Genomic DNA, 16,741 nt, shown 5'->3' with positions numbered 1-16,741 from the left:
TAGTCCAATGACAGCTGCATATTTTGTGATGAAATATGCATAGGAGTGCATCATCTTAATGTGACGTGTTGTACAGCAGGCGGGGGGTCGTCACGATGATGCAGACGTGAGGTGCTTTGATTCTTTTGGAAGATAAATCAGTTATAACTATAGAAAAATACGGCGTGGAAATGCACCGGACACGAGAATGTTGCCAGTGGGACTTCAAGCATCAGACTGCAATCATAATCAATCAACCCCAGGACTGAATTTCTGGGCGAAACGCCACATTGTCGTTGCCTCAAAGGTCTACCGCACGTGTTGCATCAAGGCGGGGTACCCTGCGGTTACCTGTATCATGGGCACTCGGTATGCGGATACTGTTAGCAGCGCATGCTAACATCAGCAGTAAGACGTGCACGAATGAATCTATAAGTAGAGGGGTGCCCGAGAACGTATGACCAACAATCTCCATCTCTATTTACCATTGCAACACTTGATCATTTCAATCTATCGAAATGGGTAGCATAGAAGAGACAGTATTCAGGCCGAAGAAGTATAACACTGAGCTCACCGACTACTCGACAGTTCATGCCGATAAAACTGGGCCATATGCCGAAAATCTCGAGGTCGATGCTTTGGTCGTCGGTGCCGGTTTTGGTAAGTCCGCATTCGAGAGTGAATTCACCAGCTAACGGAATAGCCGGTATCTTTATGCTCAAGAGCCTTCGCGATCGCGGCTTGAAGACGGTTATTTTCGAGGCCGGCAACGACACGGGTGGCACCTGGCGATGGAACTGCTACCCCGGCGCCGGAGTCGATTCCGAAGTCCCGGAGTACGAGTTCCCCTGGCCCGAGGTATACAACACGTGGAACTGGCCCAACAACTACCCGGACTACAAAAATCTGCGTGATTACTTTGACCACGTCGATAAAGTAGTTGGCGTCAAGAAGGACTGCGCTTTCAACACCGTTGTGGTTGGAGCCCAGTTTGATACGATCGAGGGCAAATGGAATATCAAAACTGCAGATAGTCGTACGACCAAGGCCAAGTATCTTGTCCTTGGAACCGGTTTTGTAAGTAATCACATCCATCAACCAAAGACCAATAACTTACCAAGGAACCGGCCAGGCCGCCAAGCGCTATATTCCTCCATGGACCGGCATGGATAAATTCAAGGGTGTCGTGCACCACTCATCCTTCTGGCCAGAGGAAGAAATCGAAGTGAAAAACAAGCGCTGTGCTATCATCGGTACCGGTGCCTCGGGTGTGCAAATTACGCAGGCATGGGGCCCAAAGGCGGGCGACCTCAAAGTCTTTCAACGGACTCCCAACCTCGCTGTACCCATGCGTAAGCGCAATCTCACTGTTGAGGAGCAGGAGCGCATCAAACCATACTACCCAGAGCTGTTCCGGTACCGCGAAACCACCTTTGCCGGCTTCCTGTATGATTGGTGCGAGCGCAACACCTTTGACGACACACCCGAGGAGCGGGATACCTTCTACGAGAGTGTCTGGAACGAAGGTGGCTTCCGCTATTGGGTTGCTGTGTACAAAGATAGCTTAATCAACCCCGAAGCCAACAAAGAGACGTACAATTTCTGGGCGAAGAAGACCCGTGCTCGTATCGGTGACCCCAAAGCAAGGGAGTTACTTGCGCCCCGGGAGATGCCACACTATTTCGGAATCAAGCGGCCGTGTCTTGAAAAGACCTATTATGAGCAGTTCAATCGGGAATCAGTGCACCTAGTTAACATCAAGGATAACCCGATCAAGGAGTTTACCGAGACCGGTATCACCCTCGAGGACGGAACCCACCATGAACTTGATGTCATTGCTGTTGCAACTGGATTTGTGAGTTCTATCTAATACACCAGCAAGATAGCACAAGCGCTGATACTCACAGGATGTCGTGACCGGCGTCATGACCCAGCTCGGTCTGAAGAGCATCGACGGCGCCGAGCTCGAGAAGGAGTGGATACCAGGCGCAAAGACCTACCTCGGTACCACCGTGAGCGGCTACCCCAATATGTTCCACATCTACGGCGCACATGGCCCGACGCTCTTGAGCAATGGCCCCACGTCGGTCGCGGTGCAGGGCCGTTGGATTTCCGATGCCATTGCCAAGATCGAGGCCAATAACATCAAGTATATCAATCCCAAGATTGAGGCCGCTGATAATTGGAAGAATCATGTTGTGAATCTCAATAACAGGACCCTATTCCCCACGACGCAGTCCACGTACATGGGTGGCAGCATCCCTGGCAAGGTCTTTGAGCCAGTGTGCTACTCTGGTGGTATCCCCGCTTATGCAAGCGAGATTCGACAAGCCCTAGATAACTGGAAGGAGGGATTCGACGTCGTCAAGGCTTGACTGGTTTTCTGATGTTGAGTAAGAGTGAGCGTTCACCAATGCGTTAGGCACTTTCTAAGCTAGTAGTGAATACGATATAGTTGAATGATATTCGTATTCAAATATGATCTTGAACTAATGATAACACCGAAAAATGAAAGAAAACAAAAGGAATTTACCAACCCTGCTCTTGCCATATCGTCTCCGCGATTTCCTCCAGTTGTTGTGAGATCTCCAGACCCTTCTCTCCTGGGGGAGATGCCTGGCGACAGAATAGACTTTTTTTTGGTGATATAGGTGACCTGGGGTGGATGGGTCACGGTATCTATAGGTAACCTCTTGCTCGCCCTTTTTGTTGACTGTATTGGACGGATCTGCATGCTGCTCCGCGGATTCATCGTTATTGTACGCATATTTATCAAGCCATTTGCTGCCCTGCCTCTCTATTCCTTCTGTCCGGAAAATGAAATGGAGGCCAAACCCCCATACCTTACGCCAGAAATGCGGCATGAGCCATGACTTTTCGTCCGGTTAACTCCTTCAACTACAGGGAAGTGCAAAACCAGCTTCGCCGTTTCATACTCTTCTCTTAATTCCAGGCCCTCTTTATCTCACCAGAAAAACCCAACCTTTTGGTAACATTAACGTGAAGCTTTTGCGGCCCAAGATAAAAGTCCCTGGTTTATCGTATGGCTTTGGCTGTTGTGCCCTCATTCAGATAAGGTTAATTGCCAAACTTATTAATAGCGAATTGTCAAATGATCAGCTGGCTTCGAGCACCAATAGATAAGCGTCCTCACACAGCCTCACCCGTGTGTAGACTTCCGCAGAGCCCGCAAAGCCCAAAGCCCAACCCGGCCCCAACCCACAAATGGGCCGGGTTTTGGGCCCGGTCCTCAGGCCCATCGGTGGGCTATAGGCCTAGGGTAGAAGCCCATTCGGCTTTGATGGGGGCGCGATGGGCTCCAAAGTATACAAACATGCCAATTCTTGGCGGGTACATAAGTAACGCAGATTTTCCTAGTATTTTTGAGCATTTCAATTACTGTCTAAGCCCCAATTTGACCGAGTTCTTATGGTGATTAAGTTGGTTGACTGAATTGACCAAATGATAGATTGATTGATGGGATTGATTGATAATATATTAAGTGAGCTTAAACTATCATCTAGAGGCCTTAGGCCACCGAGGTTCCTAGTACTTCAACAGAAAGATGCACCTACCTCTGCCTATATTGAAATATACATCTCTGCATGTTGATACTCTATCAAAAGTTGGACCCCCGTATTAGGCTAGATCAGGACCATCGAGCCGAATTATTCCGAGGTCAGCTTACAGACTAGAGCACGCGTAAAAAAAGGCATTAAACAGCAGGTTTATGAGCGCTAAGACTGTAATTATGCATAGAAATGGGCTTCAATGGGGGCCTCATGGGCCCCCACTAATGGGCTGTGGGTTGGTTGGGCTTCGCGGAAGTCTACCCGTGTGCCTGCCCCTCTTTCCCCTCAAGCTGAAGCATTTCCTGTTTATCCATAATTCCCACTGCCCTCCCTCCCGTCTATCTTACGACAAATCGAACTTGATCCAGACAGCAAATCTTCCAAAAAGTATCGAAACCCAACCGACAACGTGAAAACAGTAGCTCCTCTACTGATCCAATGAATCGACCTGAGCAACGAGACCCAGATTCAACGGACTCCTACACGGTAGCATGGATCTGTGCCCTAGAAGAAGAGTACTTCTGTGCATGCCGTATGCTTGACGAAGAATTCATCGGGCCGGAGATAAGCGAAGATAACGACGATAACACATACGTCTACGGTCGTATTGCGAAGCATCATGTGGTGATTGGTTGTCTTCCAGCCGGTCGGTATGGCACCAATTCAGCTGCCCGTGTTGCTCGAGATATGGTCCGGACCTTTCCACGCCTACGGTTCGCATTAATGGTGGGCATCGGAGGCGGCGCACCAACTACCCGAAATGACATCCGATTAGGGGACGTCGTCGTGAGCCAACCAAAAGATGGATTCGGCGGAGTGATACAATATGATCTGGGCAAGTTAAAAGATGGTCGGTTTCAGAAGACGGGTCAACTAAACGCGCCGCCTGAGAAACTTCTAGGAGTTATTCCTGAGATACGCAGACTGTATAGCGATAAAAAGAAGCCAGACAGACTAGCGGAACATCTCCAGCGTCTCGATGATATGGAAGATTATCAACAACCAGCCGTTGATCGGCTTTATGCCACAGACTATCCACATGTAGATGGAGACAATTGCGACGAATGTGATTCTCATTCGGCAGTGGAACGCCCAGAGCGCCGGAACCACCGCACACTCCATGTTCACTACGGAAATATCGCGTCAGGAAACTCTGTACTCAAGGATGCCATTGTACGGGATACATATGCGAAAGACCCAGAGCTGAACATTCTGTGCTTTGAGATGGAAGCTGCAGGTCTCATGAACAATATACCATGCCTGATAATTCGTGGAATCTGTGATTATTGTGACTCGCATAAGAATGACGTCTGGCACAAATATGCTGCGCTCGCTGCTGCTACGTATGCACGAGAGCTACTCCTGGTTCTACGGCCGCAACGTGTGGATGCCATGCCCCCCTGGGCCGAGCGAGTAGCTCAAGAACTTCAACAAGGTCAGAGCCCTCCATTTTGATTTTATAGGCTTATGGGATTCTTTTGTGCCCCATTAGAATATAAAATGTATATTCTAGTGTAACTTTCAATTTTATCCAGAATTTCACTCGCGACAATGTACTGACAGTGTCTAGTTAGTCAGGAGTTGATTAGTCTCAACAGCACCCAAAAGTAGTGTGCAATTCGGTTGGCTATAGTCAAGTCCTCTATCGCTAACTTTGAATAGAACGGTTCTGACGACGGTAGAATGTTTGGACCAGAAGATTGATTGGGGGAAGTTATCGACTGTCCAAGAGGCAGCAGTTGACTCCTTTGAGAACCAAAATGAGGATGGATGTCTTCCAGGCACTAGAAAAGTGCTTCTCAACGAGATTACAGAATGGGCGATGTCGCCGCACAAGAATTGTATTTTTTGGTTAAAGGGAATGGCTGGCACAGGAAAATCCACAATATCTCGGACTGTGGCAGCGTCGCTCAAGAAAACCAATCATCTAGGCGCCAGCTTCTTCTTTAAGAGGGGTGAAGGGGACCAAGGGAGCGCGAAGAAGTTTTTCCCGACACTTATAAGGCAACTAACGCTGAGGATTTCTGAGCTGAGGCCTGGCGTACAAAAGGCACTCCACGATGACCCCGACGTTGCCTCAAAATCGCTCAAGGAACAGTTCGAGAAACTACTCCTTCAACCGTTACTCAACCTTGACCAAGTCGGCCGACAACTTCAACCTCAAACCGCTGTGTTTGTGATCGACGCTTTAGACGAATGTGAACATGAGCAAGATATCCGAACCATAATTCGATTACTGCCTCTTCTACAGAAGGTAAAAGCGGTTCGCCTTCGGGTCTTCTTGACTAGCAGGCCTGAAGTCCCAATCAGACTCGGCTTTTCAGAGATCATGGATCATGAATATCAGAACCTAGTTCTTCATGAGATACCCGAAGAAGTGACAGAACACGACATACATCTATTCCTACAGGACCGCTTTGCGAAGATCAAACACGACAGAAATGTTCCCCAAGACTGGCCAGGCGATGATGTTATCCAAGAATTGGTCACGATGTCTGTTCCACTGTTTATTTCGGCTGCCACTGTGTGCCGTTATATCGAAAATTCAAAATGGGAACCCAAATTACGCCTCGCAGAGCTTCTAACGGACCAAGCTAAATACGTATCGAGAATGGATAAGACATACCTGCCAATTTTAACGCGACTCCTAGAGGATCAAGAGAGTGATGAATCGGAGCAGCAGCAGCTCTTACAAGAGTTCCAGGACATAGTCGGTGTTATCATCCTTCTTGCTGTTCCGCTTTCTATAAGTGCACTGTCGCTATTTCTTAGGATAGGAGCAGACCGGATCAGCAATCGATTGGATTCGTTCCGATCGGTTTTAAGCATACCCGACGACCGAGATCGGCCTGTTAGGATTCTACATCTATCATTTCGAGATTTTTTAGTCCAGCCTAGGACCCAGTTTTCTGTGGATGAGCCAAGAAAGCATAAAGACATTGCTCAGTCGTGTCTCAAAACCATGCGGAGTCGTCTACAGAAAGATATCTGCAATTTAGCAAGCCTAGGAACGCATAGGCGAGACATCGACCCTCAATATATTCGCCAGTATCTTCCACCAGAATTACAATATTCTTGTCGCTACTGGATACACCATCTCGACCAAAGTCAGGCTTCATCTTCCGAGATAGAAGATGTGCGAATATTTCTCCAGAAGCATTTTCTGCACTGGGTGGAAGCGATGAGCCTGCTGGGCCTTATATCGGAGGCGGTGGGTATGCTTGATCTCCTCCGTACGACTCTACCGGTAAGTGAAATAGGTAGATAGCCATTTTTGATTTAGACTAATAGATATAGGGCGACGATAATTCCGTATTGGCAGATTTTCTGCATGACGGAAAGCGCTTTCTTCTTAAAAATCACCAGATAGCCGATGAAGCACCGCTTCAGATTTATTGCGCAGGACTGGTATTTGCACCCCAATGGGCAATAATCCGTAGGGAGTTCAAATCAGACCTTCCTAGTTGGATATGCCAGTTCCCACGAGTTCAAGAAAGCTGGAGCGCAGAATTGCAGACTCTCGAGGGCCATACGGCCTCAGTTAACTCATTGGCCTTCTCGCCCGACGGCCGGCTATTGGCATCCAGCTCTTACGATAGCACAGTGCGGCTCTGGGATACAGCGACAGGTGCTATGCAGCAGACTCTTAAGGGCCATACGGGCTGGATTAGCTCGGTGGCCTTCTCGCCCGACGGCCGGCTACTGGCGTCCGGCTGCGATGATTGCACAGTGCGGCTCTGGGACACAGCGACGGGTGCCCTGCAGCAGACTCTTAGGAGCCATACGGGCTCGGTTAGCTCGGTGGCCTTCTCACCTGACGGCCGGCTACTGGCGTCCGGCTCTTACGATAACATAGTGCGGCTATGGGACACAGCGACGGGCGCCCTACAGCAGACTCTCGACGGCCATACGGGTTCGGTTAGCTCGGTGGTCTTCTCGTCCGACGGCCGGCTACTAGCGTCCGGCTCTTACGATAACACAGTGCGGCTCTGGGACACATTAACGGGCGCCCTACAGCAGACTCTCGACGGCCATACCGGTTCAGTTCGGTCGGTGGTCTTCTCGTCCGACGGCCGGCTACTAGCGTCCGGCTCTTACGATAACACAGTGCGGTTCTGGGACACAGCGACGGGCGCCCTACAGCAGACTCTCAAGGGCCATACGGGCTGGATTATCTCGGTGGCCTTCTCGGCCGACGGCCGGCTGCTGGCGTCCGGCTCCGACGATTACACAGTGCGGCTCTGGGACACAGCGACGGGCACCCTGCAGCAGACTCTTAGGAGCCATAGGGGCTCGGTTACCTCGGTGGCCTTCTCGCCTGACGGCCGGCTACTGGCGTCCGGTTCTTACGATAACACAGTGCGGCTCTGGGACACAGCGACGGGCGCCCTACAGCAGATTCTCGACGGTCATACGGGCTCGGTTAACTCGGTGGTCTTCTCGCCCGACGGCCGGCTACTGGCCTCCGGCTCTTACGATAACATAGTGCGGCTCTGGGACATAGTAACGGGCGCCCTACAGCAGACTCTCGACGGCCATACGGGATTAGTTAGCTCAGTGGTCTTCTCGTCCGACGGCCAGCTGCTGGCTTCCGGCTCTTATGATAACACAGTGGGGCTCTGGGATACGGCGACGGGCGCCCTACAGCAGACTTTCGAGGGCCATACGGGCTCAGTTAGCTCGGTGACCTTCTCTCCTAGCGGCCGGCTACTAGCGTCCGGCTCTTACGATTACACAGTGCGGCTCTGGGATATACCGATAGGCGCCCTACAGCAGACTCTTAAGGGCCATACGGGCTTAGTTACCTCAGTGACCTTCTCTCCTAGCGGCCGGCTACTAGCGTCCGGCTCTTACGATAACACAGTGCGGCTCTGGGACACAGCGACGGGCACCCTACAGCAGACTCTTAGGAGCCATACGGGCTCGGTTACCTCGGTAGTCTTCTCGCCTAACGGCCGGCTGCTGGCGTCTGGCTCTCATGATAGCACAGTGCGGCTCTGGGACACAGCGATGGGCACCCTAAAGCAGACTCTCGAGGGCCATACGGACTGGATTAGCTCGGTGGCCTTCTCGCCCGACTGCCGGCTGCTAGCGTCTAGCTCCGACGATTACACAGTGCGGCTCTGGGATACGGCGACGGGAACCCTGCAAGAAACTTTAGAAACCCAGAGAATTATCAAAGAACTCGAATTTTCTCAAGATGGTACATATCTAATCACCAATCTAGGCATCCCCCATTTTCCGTCCGAGAAGGTAAATCATGCTTGGAGTTCAACCGATAGAAATCTGTTGATCTTCATTGAGCAAGGACAGTGGATAAACCTGAACGGCAAAAATGTACTATGGCTTCCTCCTGACTTTCGGCCTAGCTGTTCCGCGATTAATGGGAATTCAGTCGCCTTGGGACACGCATCAGGTCGGGTTTCTTTCCTAAGATTTTGTCCATAGCAGGCGTTAATGGTTTCCGTTTTCATTCCTTCTATTTTCTAATCTCTTTGTAAAAGAAGGGCCTGAGAGAAAAACAGAATTTATATCACCCTATAGTACTAATAGGACGTGCCATTATGTGGAGATCCCATACAGCCTATTGTGTTGTGGTTCGCCACATTCCTAGATGGCTGATTCAGTGACTACTACACCTGGAAGGTTATAACGCCAACAGAAGAGTACATAGCATACCCCAAGCAGCCATTTTCCAGGCTAGAGTCTTAGCTGTGGAGCGCAGAATTAACAAAAGAGTGCAAATTGGTGAAGCTGATTTTGCACTTCTCTGTATTGTAGTTCAAGTCTTCCCTTCGATTGTGCATTTTGGCGAATTCCGGTTCCCCTTCTCCACGGTCATTACCAAGCCGGTGATAGCAAATGTTAAACTGGAGCTGAATTCCACCGGACTCCGGCCACCTAGAATCTGTGGGTCTGTCTGATATTCCACCGGACCATTTAGTTCCCCACACCTCCGGTCTCATTCGTGCTTCGGTATGACCATCCGGCACAGCATTAAATAGCTCGATCGATAGCAGAATTCTATGCAGTCAAATTCAAATTACAGAAGATTATCCTGTTACAATTCAATAACCTCCTGGCGAAGAAAATCAACTCTACGGCATGGGATCAGCTACAACCAACAGCTCATCTGAGAATGGAGCTCCTGCCAACCAGCGACCTGCCGCCGAGGCCATTGCTTACCAAGGCGAGCGTCTGCCCAACGTTCCAGACGACTTAGTGGTACCCGGAATCCTAAATCTGGACTTTGAGGAAAAGCTTTGGGTGCCCCAGGCTCCAGACGTCTGGTTCCGACCTATTCTTTTCAATGTTTCGCAGGGTTACTTTGTGAACCTGCTCCGCGTGCGTCGCTCGGGCATTCTGTCGCGCCACCGTCATTCCGGTCCAGTCCACGCCACAGTTTTGAAGGGTAAATGGCATTACCTCGAACACGATTGGTGGGCTACAGAGGGAAGCCACGCTTTTGAGCCCCCGGGCGACATTCACACCCTTGAGGTGCCAGACGGTGTCGAGGAGATGGTTACATTATTCCACGTGACGGGCGCGTACATATATGTCGATCCCCAGGGCAACCCTGTTGGTGTGGAAGATGTTTTCTCCAAATTGGCTAGCGCAAAGGCACATTATGAAAAGGTTGGACTTGGTTCAAATTACGTCGATCAGTTTATTCGTTGAATGATTCCCGTTATTTATCTCGGGTCACATTGTCACAAATGAAGGTGTTTAGATCGAAGTAAAGTTTTCCAAACCATCTTGCGAATCCGGTCTTCGTCGTAGTTAAATTCGTAGTAGGAAAAGGTGAGGAAAAGGTGACTACAAGGCATGAGTGCAGAAGTCGTGTCAGGGCTTGGTCCAATTCCACACCCAGCTCTGGCCGGGAAGTGACAAGTTCACATCGTTTAGACTCTCGGGAAAAGTGTCGACTGACGGGATCTGCGATTTATTAGGCGCCTCATCGTTGAAACGCTGTAAGCTTTCAGCTGAGGGTCTCCGGTCTCCCCAGATTCCATCATCCGTCGGCCTATAGTTGCCTACATGTGTCATGGGATCCGAACATTCCAAAAGAACTGGGATCAGAAACAGTTAGTTAAGTCAACTTCTAGTGTTTGCAATTCCTGCAGTTTGTTCAGCTAGAAGGGTAAATGGAAGATATAACATACCCTGTTGTACGGAGTCAAGCGCTTGATCGACGCCAGCATAGAGAGGCAACAGAGAAGCCTGGTAGGCACCAAAGTCCGGGTTTGCTGTTGTCTCAATTTCAGAGGGAAGTTGGAGTATGCCTCCAGCGTTCGGATGTTGCGGAGGATAACCTGTATTATCCTGACCTTGAGACAACTGCGCCGAGTTATCTCTCTCGTTCTCCAGGCGGCCCACTCCATCAAAAACGTGACCCTCTTGTGCGATGCTGGCTGCCAAGTCCCTTTCGGGGTTGAGGCTGTACACATGGGTCATATCAAATGGTGCGCCGTCTAGAAATGCTCGCATTTCTCGCTGAAAGATAAGATGGAAAAGTCCTTCGAGAACTTTTACTGTCTGTGATGGAACGATAGATGACTTAGCAAGGTTTTTCTGTAGCGAGATGGAATTTGCAACCCCTTTCTTTGCATCTTGCGATTGTGCAGAACCTGGATCAGATAATGCCACCATACCAAGAGTCACCCCAGCAGTGAAATTTTGCATTGCAATGTATGCCACTGCATGAGTATTTTTGGCGGCAAGAAGAACTGGTGCATATCGTGGCAAGATGCCGCACGTGCGGCGAGCACAATGTTTGCATTGATCAAAACTAGTTAGTTGATTCTCTGGCCTGCAAGGGTTGGGCCCCATAATTAGCTGACCAGTGTATCGCAGGAAAGGACGATGCAGGATAATTTGAATATTATCATACGCCAACTGGAGTACTAAAGCCTGTAACTCGAAAAGTTGGTACACGTCAAGCTCAGTACTCGACAGGTTGTTCGTGTGCACTTCGGCATTGTTCTTCAGCTTCAGCTCCGCTGGGAGCCTTTCAAACCAATCTACCAGCTTGGTGTTGATAACTGCAGCTTGGCGTCTCACATCTCCTGATTTTGGGGAGTCAAGGTTATATATGCTGCCAATTATCGAAGAGGCAATCGTGTACAGCTCAAATTTGTAGCGTTGATATGTCCCCAATGTCACGCGTGCTGGGTGGGTTGTTGCCGAGTACTCCAATGAGTTCAAGAACGGATGAACGGCCTGTGTATCCTCCATATCTCGTGGCATGCTAACTGAGCAATGAGCGTCAACTATAGATGACGGTCGTCCATAGGTAATTGAAGCGAACCTGTTAGATCGTAAGCATTGTTTTCAATTGGGAATACCCTTTCACCGGGACAAGGGAATAGAGACCTGTCGAGCACATATAACGCCCACCAAGTTCGCTTGCGGGCTTCAAGAACAGCCTCCGGTGCAGGGCCCCACAGAAACTCTTTGTGTAAGCCTTGCGCCTGCGCACTGCCAATTCCTGCGCCAAGAACGGGCAACGCCATATTGGGGTTGCCATTGTAAAGGTCAAATGTACTCAACAAGATGCAACATTGAACAAACTCTAACCCTCCTGCGTCCATAATCTCAAAGAAGTGTGCTCGAACCTGGGTCATCATATTGCTTTGCAATAGAGATCTTTCTTGCTCAGTGAGGCCAATCTGTGATCCCTGTTCTTCCGAAGTATACCTTGCACCTAGGGCAAGAACCATCAAAAGCAGCACTGCCACACCATTTTGTCGAGGTGTGACTATTTGTTTGCCTATGATGTCCTCATACTGCTTTTCCAAAGACGATCGATGAAAAATCATCATAAACCAGTGCACTGATTTCCAATATGATTGCAGCAGGAAGTCACATATTTGTCGGGAAGGAAGAACTAATCCGTTAAAGTGGGAAGTAAGAGGAGCGCCTCTCTCATTTACTTGATCAGGGCCTCGAGTAGGGCGATATCCACCCCCAGGGAGAGCGGAGGTATTGTTGGTTTCTGTCGGTGATACCATAGATGCCGTGTTATGCATTCGAAAAAGCTGTTCATCGGCTCAACTTCACGTCCATATTAAGCCTTTAGTAGGATGTTGTAGATTACCTCATCTGTCAGCTCAACTGCTGATACTGGCGCATATCTATGCGGCCAGGGAAGAGATTCAGAGCCGCCATCTCGGTAACTGCTCGGACTGTGAGACGTCTGGGGGCTGTTGATGGGTCGCCCGGGTCTCTCAGAAAGCGGAGGACTTGTTGATGGGGCAGGTAGATGAGAGCGCGGTTGGTTGGAACTACGGCGCCTTTCGGTCCTAATTTTCTGTGTTTGTTTTGACTTCCTAAGGCAGATAGGCAAATTAGAACCTCAGACCCTGCAACATTTCAAAATTGGATAACCCCTACCGTAATGGCGCTGGTGTTGTCAAGCAATCAAAGCCAGAGCGCACGCACGGTGAGCACGGCTTAGTAATATCACACTGAATGTAAACTTGTTAGAAGGTGAATGCCTGCGATGTTTGGGAATTTTGTTACCTTCAACTTCTGTCTACGGCATCGATCGCACGCATGACGGCGGGTCCCCAGTTGCTTGAGGTGCCGGTGCGTGGCACCCGGTGACGATGATTCCTGCATCTTGCAGAACTATCCCGAGCTCTAGATTGAAATATGTGTATCACAATGCTCACTAGCGGCTCTAGAGTATTGTTTGCTTAGTTTCACGAAGGGCCGCCCTCGAGTCCACCGGAGCATGTCCGAGTCCACTGGTGGCGTCTGTATTAGTAACATCTCCGTTTCCAGAGAACCATATCACGTGATGATACTCTACACAGGCACAAGAGGTAAAAAAAGGACCCCCTTTGAAAGACTGATCGTCGGTCATATAGACAGTGTGGGGCCCTTTTCGAAGTGGCTAGTTAAATCTGTAATCATCGATGCCTGAGATACTTGGGATATTTCAAAAGCATTACGCATAACTTAATTTGAGGGAAGAGCCAGATCTGAGGAATAACTTGATTTCCGCAGGAGATGTCATCAGAAAGAAGGAGCCTTGGAAGAGGCTGAGATGGATCACAAATTGATATGATGTAACTCCATCCATCCATCCATCCATGAATCTCCATAACAAGGATGACTAACGAACCGGAATCTTCAAGGCGATGCCGAGTCCGCGTGGGACTCTCCAAAGATGCAACCAGTTCCTTTCAAGTGGGCAAGTCGTGACAAATTGACTATATAACTCTCCGAGCATTACAAATCATACCGAGTCAGTCTAAGAAACCGCATTGCTTCGAAGGGATAAATAGCAGACTCTACTCTCCTAATTTGTGCAATACTTTCACATATCTCACTCCAATTGAGAACGAGGAGCACATTCAGAATGTCTTTTAATAAAGTCGCCGTTTTTCCTGCATCTGGCGGTATCGGGGGCAGCACTGTCAAGCATCTTCTACCTCGACTTCCGTCAAAAGATCTTATCTTCATCGCTCGTCGTCCTGAGAGGTTGACTGACGCGTCGTCTGCCGGTGCGACTATTCGGCGGGCAGATTATGACGATGACAACAGCCTTGCAAATGCTTTTGAGGATGTGGATACTCTGTTCCTGATTTCATATGCTTCGGTTGAGCATGAATATAGATCTGAGGTAAAATCTAGAAGCAATCCCATGTTAGACTTTTCACCTCCGTGCTAACGTTTGGTGTGTGTAGCGTCATCGATTTGCCATTGACGCGGCAATCCGGAGCGGAGTGAAGCATATCTTCTACGGCTCTCTGGGTTATGGCGGTAAGCCTGAGAACAAAGAATCTGTGGCCCATGTTATGCAAGCTCATCTGGATACGGAGAAGTATCTAGAGCAGCTGTCTCATAACTCTCCGGGCTTTGGATACACGGTGGTCCGCGAGGGCCTGTACACCGAGTCTTACCCACTTTACACAGCATTCTTTGACCCCAAAAACCCGGTTAGTGAGATCAAGATCCCACACGACGGATCAGGGCCCGGTATTGCCTGGGTCAAGCGTGAAGAACTGGGCGAGGGCACGGCTGAGCTACTGAAACGATTTGTCAACGACCCGAAAGGCTTCCCGTATCTTCAGAGGACCGTTTTGCTCTCCGGAAGTCAGGTGTTGTCTCTAAAGGAGTCAGTGGACATCTTGGGCAAGGTAGCCAACCTACCTGTCAAGATCCACAAGGTTTCTGAAGATGAATTTGCTGCACAGCCTCAGGTCAAGCCAAATTTCATCTATCATGGAGTCGATCACTCCAAGGTGTGGACCACAACATTTGAAGCCTTCCGTCGAGGAGAGGCAGCATACGTATCACCTCTCCTTGGTGAACTATTGGGGCGTGAACCCGAAGATTTTCGGACAACAGTGAACAAATCATAGGTCGTCTTGTCGAGTATCTTGTTGGTAGCCTGTTCGAGCAAATCATGGAGGAATTTCTAAAATAGCTTGAATTTCTAAAATAGCCTTACTTTAAATGAAGCCTCGCGTTATACAGTCTTCGGCCATGTACGTTACGTCATTATGCAGAGGGCACATTCTCCACTCTAGGGCTCTCTTTGTATCTACATTAGTCATTCTGATAAGAGGCATCGATAATTTTCGAGCTGCAGAATGTTTCAATGTCTGCTTTCCTATGATAAATTCGCCTGCCGGTTATAAACCCACTCCGCAAACAGCTGAGTCAAACATGGGCCTAACCTCCATTGCTAAGCTTCCGGTCCGTTCCGTTCCGGTCCGTTCGTAGTTCGTGCATAGGATCTGGGACCGGAGGATGAACCGAGTCAACTTGGAGTGGTGCGAATTTAGAGACTCTTGATTTCAAATTCTTGACGTCAATCCCGGAAATTCCTAGGAAAGATTTTCTCCTAAACATAAGTAGTCAGTGCGTGTTTTTCTTTACACGGCCCTTTGGCAAGCACTCCAAAAGTCTCTAGGTTTGGTGCTTGCGAGTAATCCTTATCTGAAGTTTCCCTCAGAGGCATTATGAGATATATATAGATTACGATGACTTGATCAGCCGCTACGCGTATTTCAAACAATAAGGGTGAGCTGCAAAATGGGGGTATTCAAAAAAAGGTTCCCTGGTTGACCATAGTGGCAACAAAGATCAAGTAGCTAGCATACCACCATCTACGATCAAACTTGAGCCTGTAACAAAGTCGCTTGCTCTACTAGCCAGAAAAATAGCGGCCCCCCTTAAATCTTCAGGGGTTCCCCAGCGACCTGTGGGTGTTCCTTTTAGGATATAATTGTTGTAGGCCGTATCGTTCTGTAGCTGTTTCGTCAGGGGGGTACTAATGTATCTGTTTCAATTAGAAACTGCATCTGATAATCATGATAGAGAGGTGTCGGATATACTTACCCTGGACAGATGCAGTTTACTTGAATATTGTGAGGAGCAAACTCATTGCTAAACGCTTTAGTCATCTGGATCACTCCCCCTTTAGAGCTTGCATAAGCAGAAACATTGTACATTCCACGGAATGAAGTAACTGATCCGATGTTGATTATTTTTCCGGGGAGGCCCAAATTAATCAATCTCTTGCCAAACTCCTGGGCTACTACATAAGTAGCCTTGAGGTTGATAGACAGGATCTAGCCTTATGTCAGCGTTGACTTCGACTGAAGTAAAAAACCTCTCCCGTCCATACCAGATCAAGATCCTCATCGGTAACTTCTATTACTGGACGTCTTCGGTTAACCCCGGCGCAATTCAAGAGAATACACGGTTGGATACCCGCGGTCCAGATAGCTTGAAATGTAGCACGAATGGCAGAGGTATCTACAAGGTCGCACTCAAATACCCAGAAATTCCGTCCAATTTTTGTCAGATGTTTTGAGAGTGATGCTGTATTTGGATCATTTGGCAGTTGAATCGAAACAATATCAGCGCCGGCCTCTCCGAGAGATTTACACATCTCTAGACCAATGCCGCCTGTGGCACCTGTGCAGATTACAGTTTTGTCCTGCAAAGAGAAAAGTTGATTGGTAGGCAAATGTTCCGCCATTGTTGTTATACTCTAGGAGCTGCTTAGAGAATAAAAATCGGATGATTGGTTTTGTTTGAGAGGGGGTGACGGAGCGAATGGAAGTCAAGATAGACAGCATTTCTTTTATGTGCTGAATATGCCAGTTGAGCTTGACTGCAAAAGGTCACCAGTCTTTGCTATACGCCCTGCCGCTAATGAAATATCAACA

General features: G+C 48.9%; 6 protein-coding genes across 6 annotated transcripts; 4 read left to right on the top strand and 2 right to left on the bottom strand.

Moving 5' to 3' along the window:
- Nucleotides 1-497: 497 nt before the first annotated feature.
- Nucleotides 498-2,354, top strand: N7447_002775 (flavin-containing monooxygenase; the record flags this gene model as incomplete). Its single annotated transcript, XM_057227050.1, has 4 exons — nt 498-639; nt 683-1,056; nt 1,112-1,834; nt 1,887-2,354. 4 exons carry the CDS (start codon nt 498-500, stop codon nt 2,352-2,354), a joined length of 1,707 nt encoding a protein of 568 aa, XP_057091066.1.
- A 1,635-nt stretch (nt 2,355-3,989) lies between these two features.
- On the top strand, nt 3,990-8,804 carry N7447_002774 (uncharacterized protein; the record flags this gene model as incomplete). Its single annotated transcript, XM_057227049.1, has 4 exons — nt 3,990-4,986; nt 5,087-5,120; nt 5,190-6,798; nt 6,849-8,804. Coding segments are annotated over 4 exons (4,596 nt in total), but the record flags the coding sequence as incomplete, so codon positions are not given.
- Nucleotides 8,805-9,656: 852 nt separating this feature from the next.
- Nucleotides 9,657-10,229, top strand: N7447_002773 (2,4'-dihydroxyacetophenone dioxygenase family protein; the record flags this gene model as incomplete). The annotated part of the gene is made up of 1 exon (XM_057227048.1): nt 9,657-10,229. The coding sequence occupies one exon, from the start codon at nt 9,657-9,659 to the stop codon at nt 10,227-10,229; it is 573 nt and encodes a 190-aa protein (XP_057091064.1).
- Nucleotides 10,230-10,394: 165 nt separating this feature from the next.
- N7447_002772 (uncharacterized protein) lies at nt 10,395-13,172 on the bottom strand (the record flags this gene model as incomplete). The annotated part of the gene is made up of 6 exons (XM_057227047.1): nt 10,395-10,621; nt 10,715-11,799; nt 11,949-12,589; nt 12,649-12,880; nt 12,945-13,018; nt 13,074-13,172. The coding sequence occupies 6 exons, from the start codon at nt 13,170-13,172 to the stop codon at nt 10,395-10,397; spliced, it is 2,358 nt and encodes a 785-aa protein (XP_057091063.1).
- Nucleotides 13,173-13,917: 745 nt separating this feature from the next.
- Nucleotides 13,918-14,923, top strand: N7447_002771 (uncharacterized protein; the record flags this gene model as incomplete). The annotated part of the gene is made up of 2 exons (XM_057227046.1): nt 13,918-14,181; nt 14,246-14,923. 2 exons carry the CDS (start codon nt 13,918-13,920, stop codon nt 14,921-14,923), a joined length of 942 nt encoding a protein of 313 aa, XP_057091062.1.
- Nucleotides 14,924-15,650: 727 nt separating this feature from the next.
- N7447_002770 (gluconate 5-dehydrogenase) lies at nt 15,651-16,551 on the bottom strand (the record flags this gene model as incomplete). The annotated part of the gene is made up of 3 exons (XM_057227045.1): nt 15,651-15,846; nt 15,906-16,138; nt 16,195-16,551. The coding sequence occupies 3 exons, from the start codon at nt 16,549-16,551 to the stop codon at nt 15,651-15,653; spliced, it is 786 nt and encodes a 261-aa protein (XP_057091061.1).
- Between the last annotated feature and the right edge of the window lie 190 nt (nt 16,552-16,741).

This window comes from Penicillium robsamsonii (assembly GCF_028829455.1).
Source record: "Penicillium robsamsonii strain IBT 29466 chromosome Unknown utg000001l_segment0_segment0, whole genome shotgun sequence".
Classification (NCBI taxonomy): domain Eukaryota; kingdom Fungi; phylum Ascomycota; class Eurotiomycetes; order Eurotiales; family Aspergillaceae; genus Penicillium; species Penicillium robsamsonii.
This window is presented reverse-complemented; position numbering and strand designations above follow the sequence as displayed.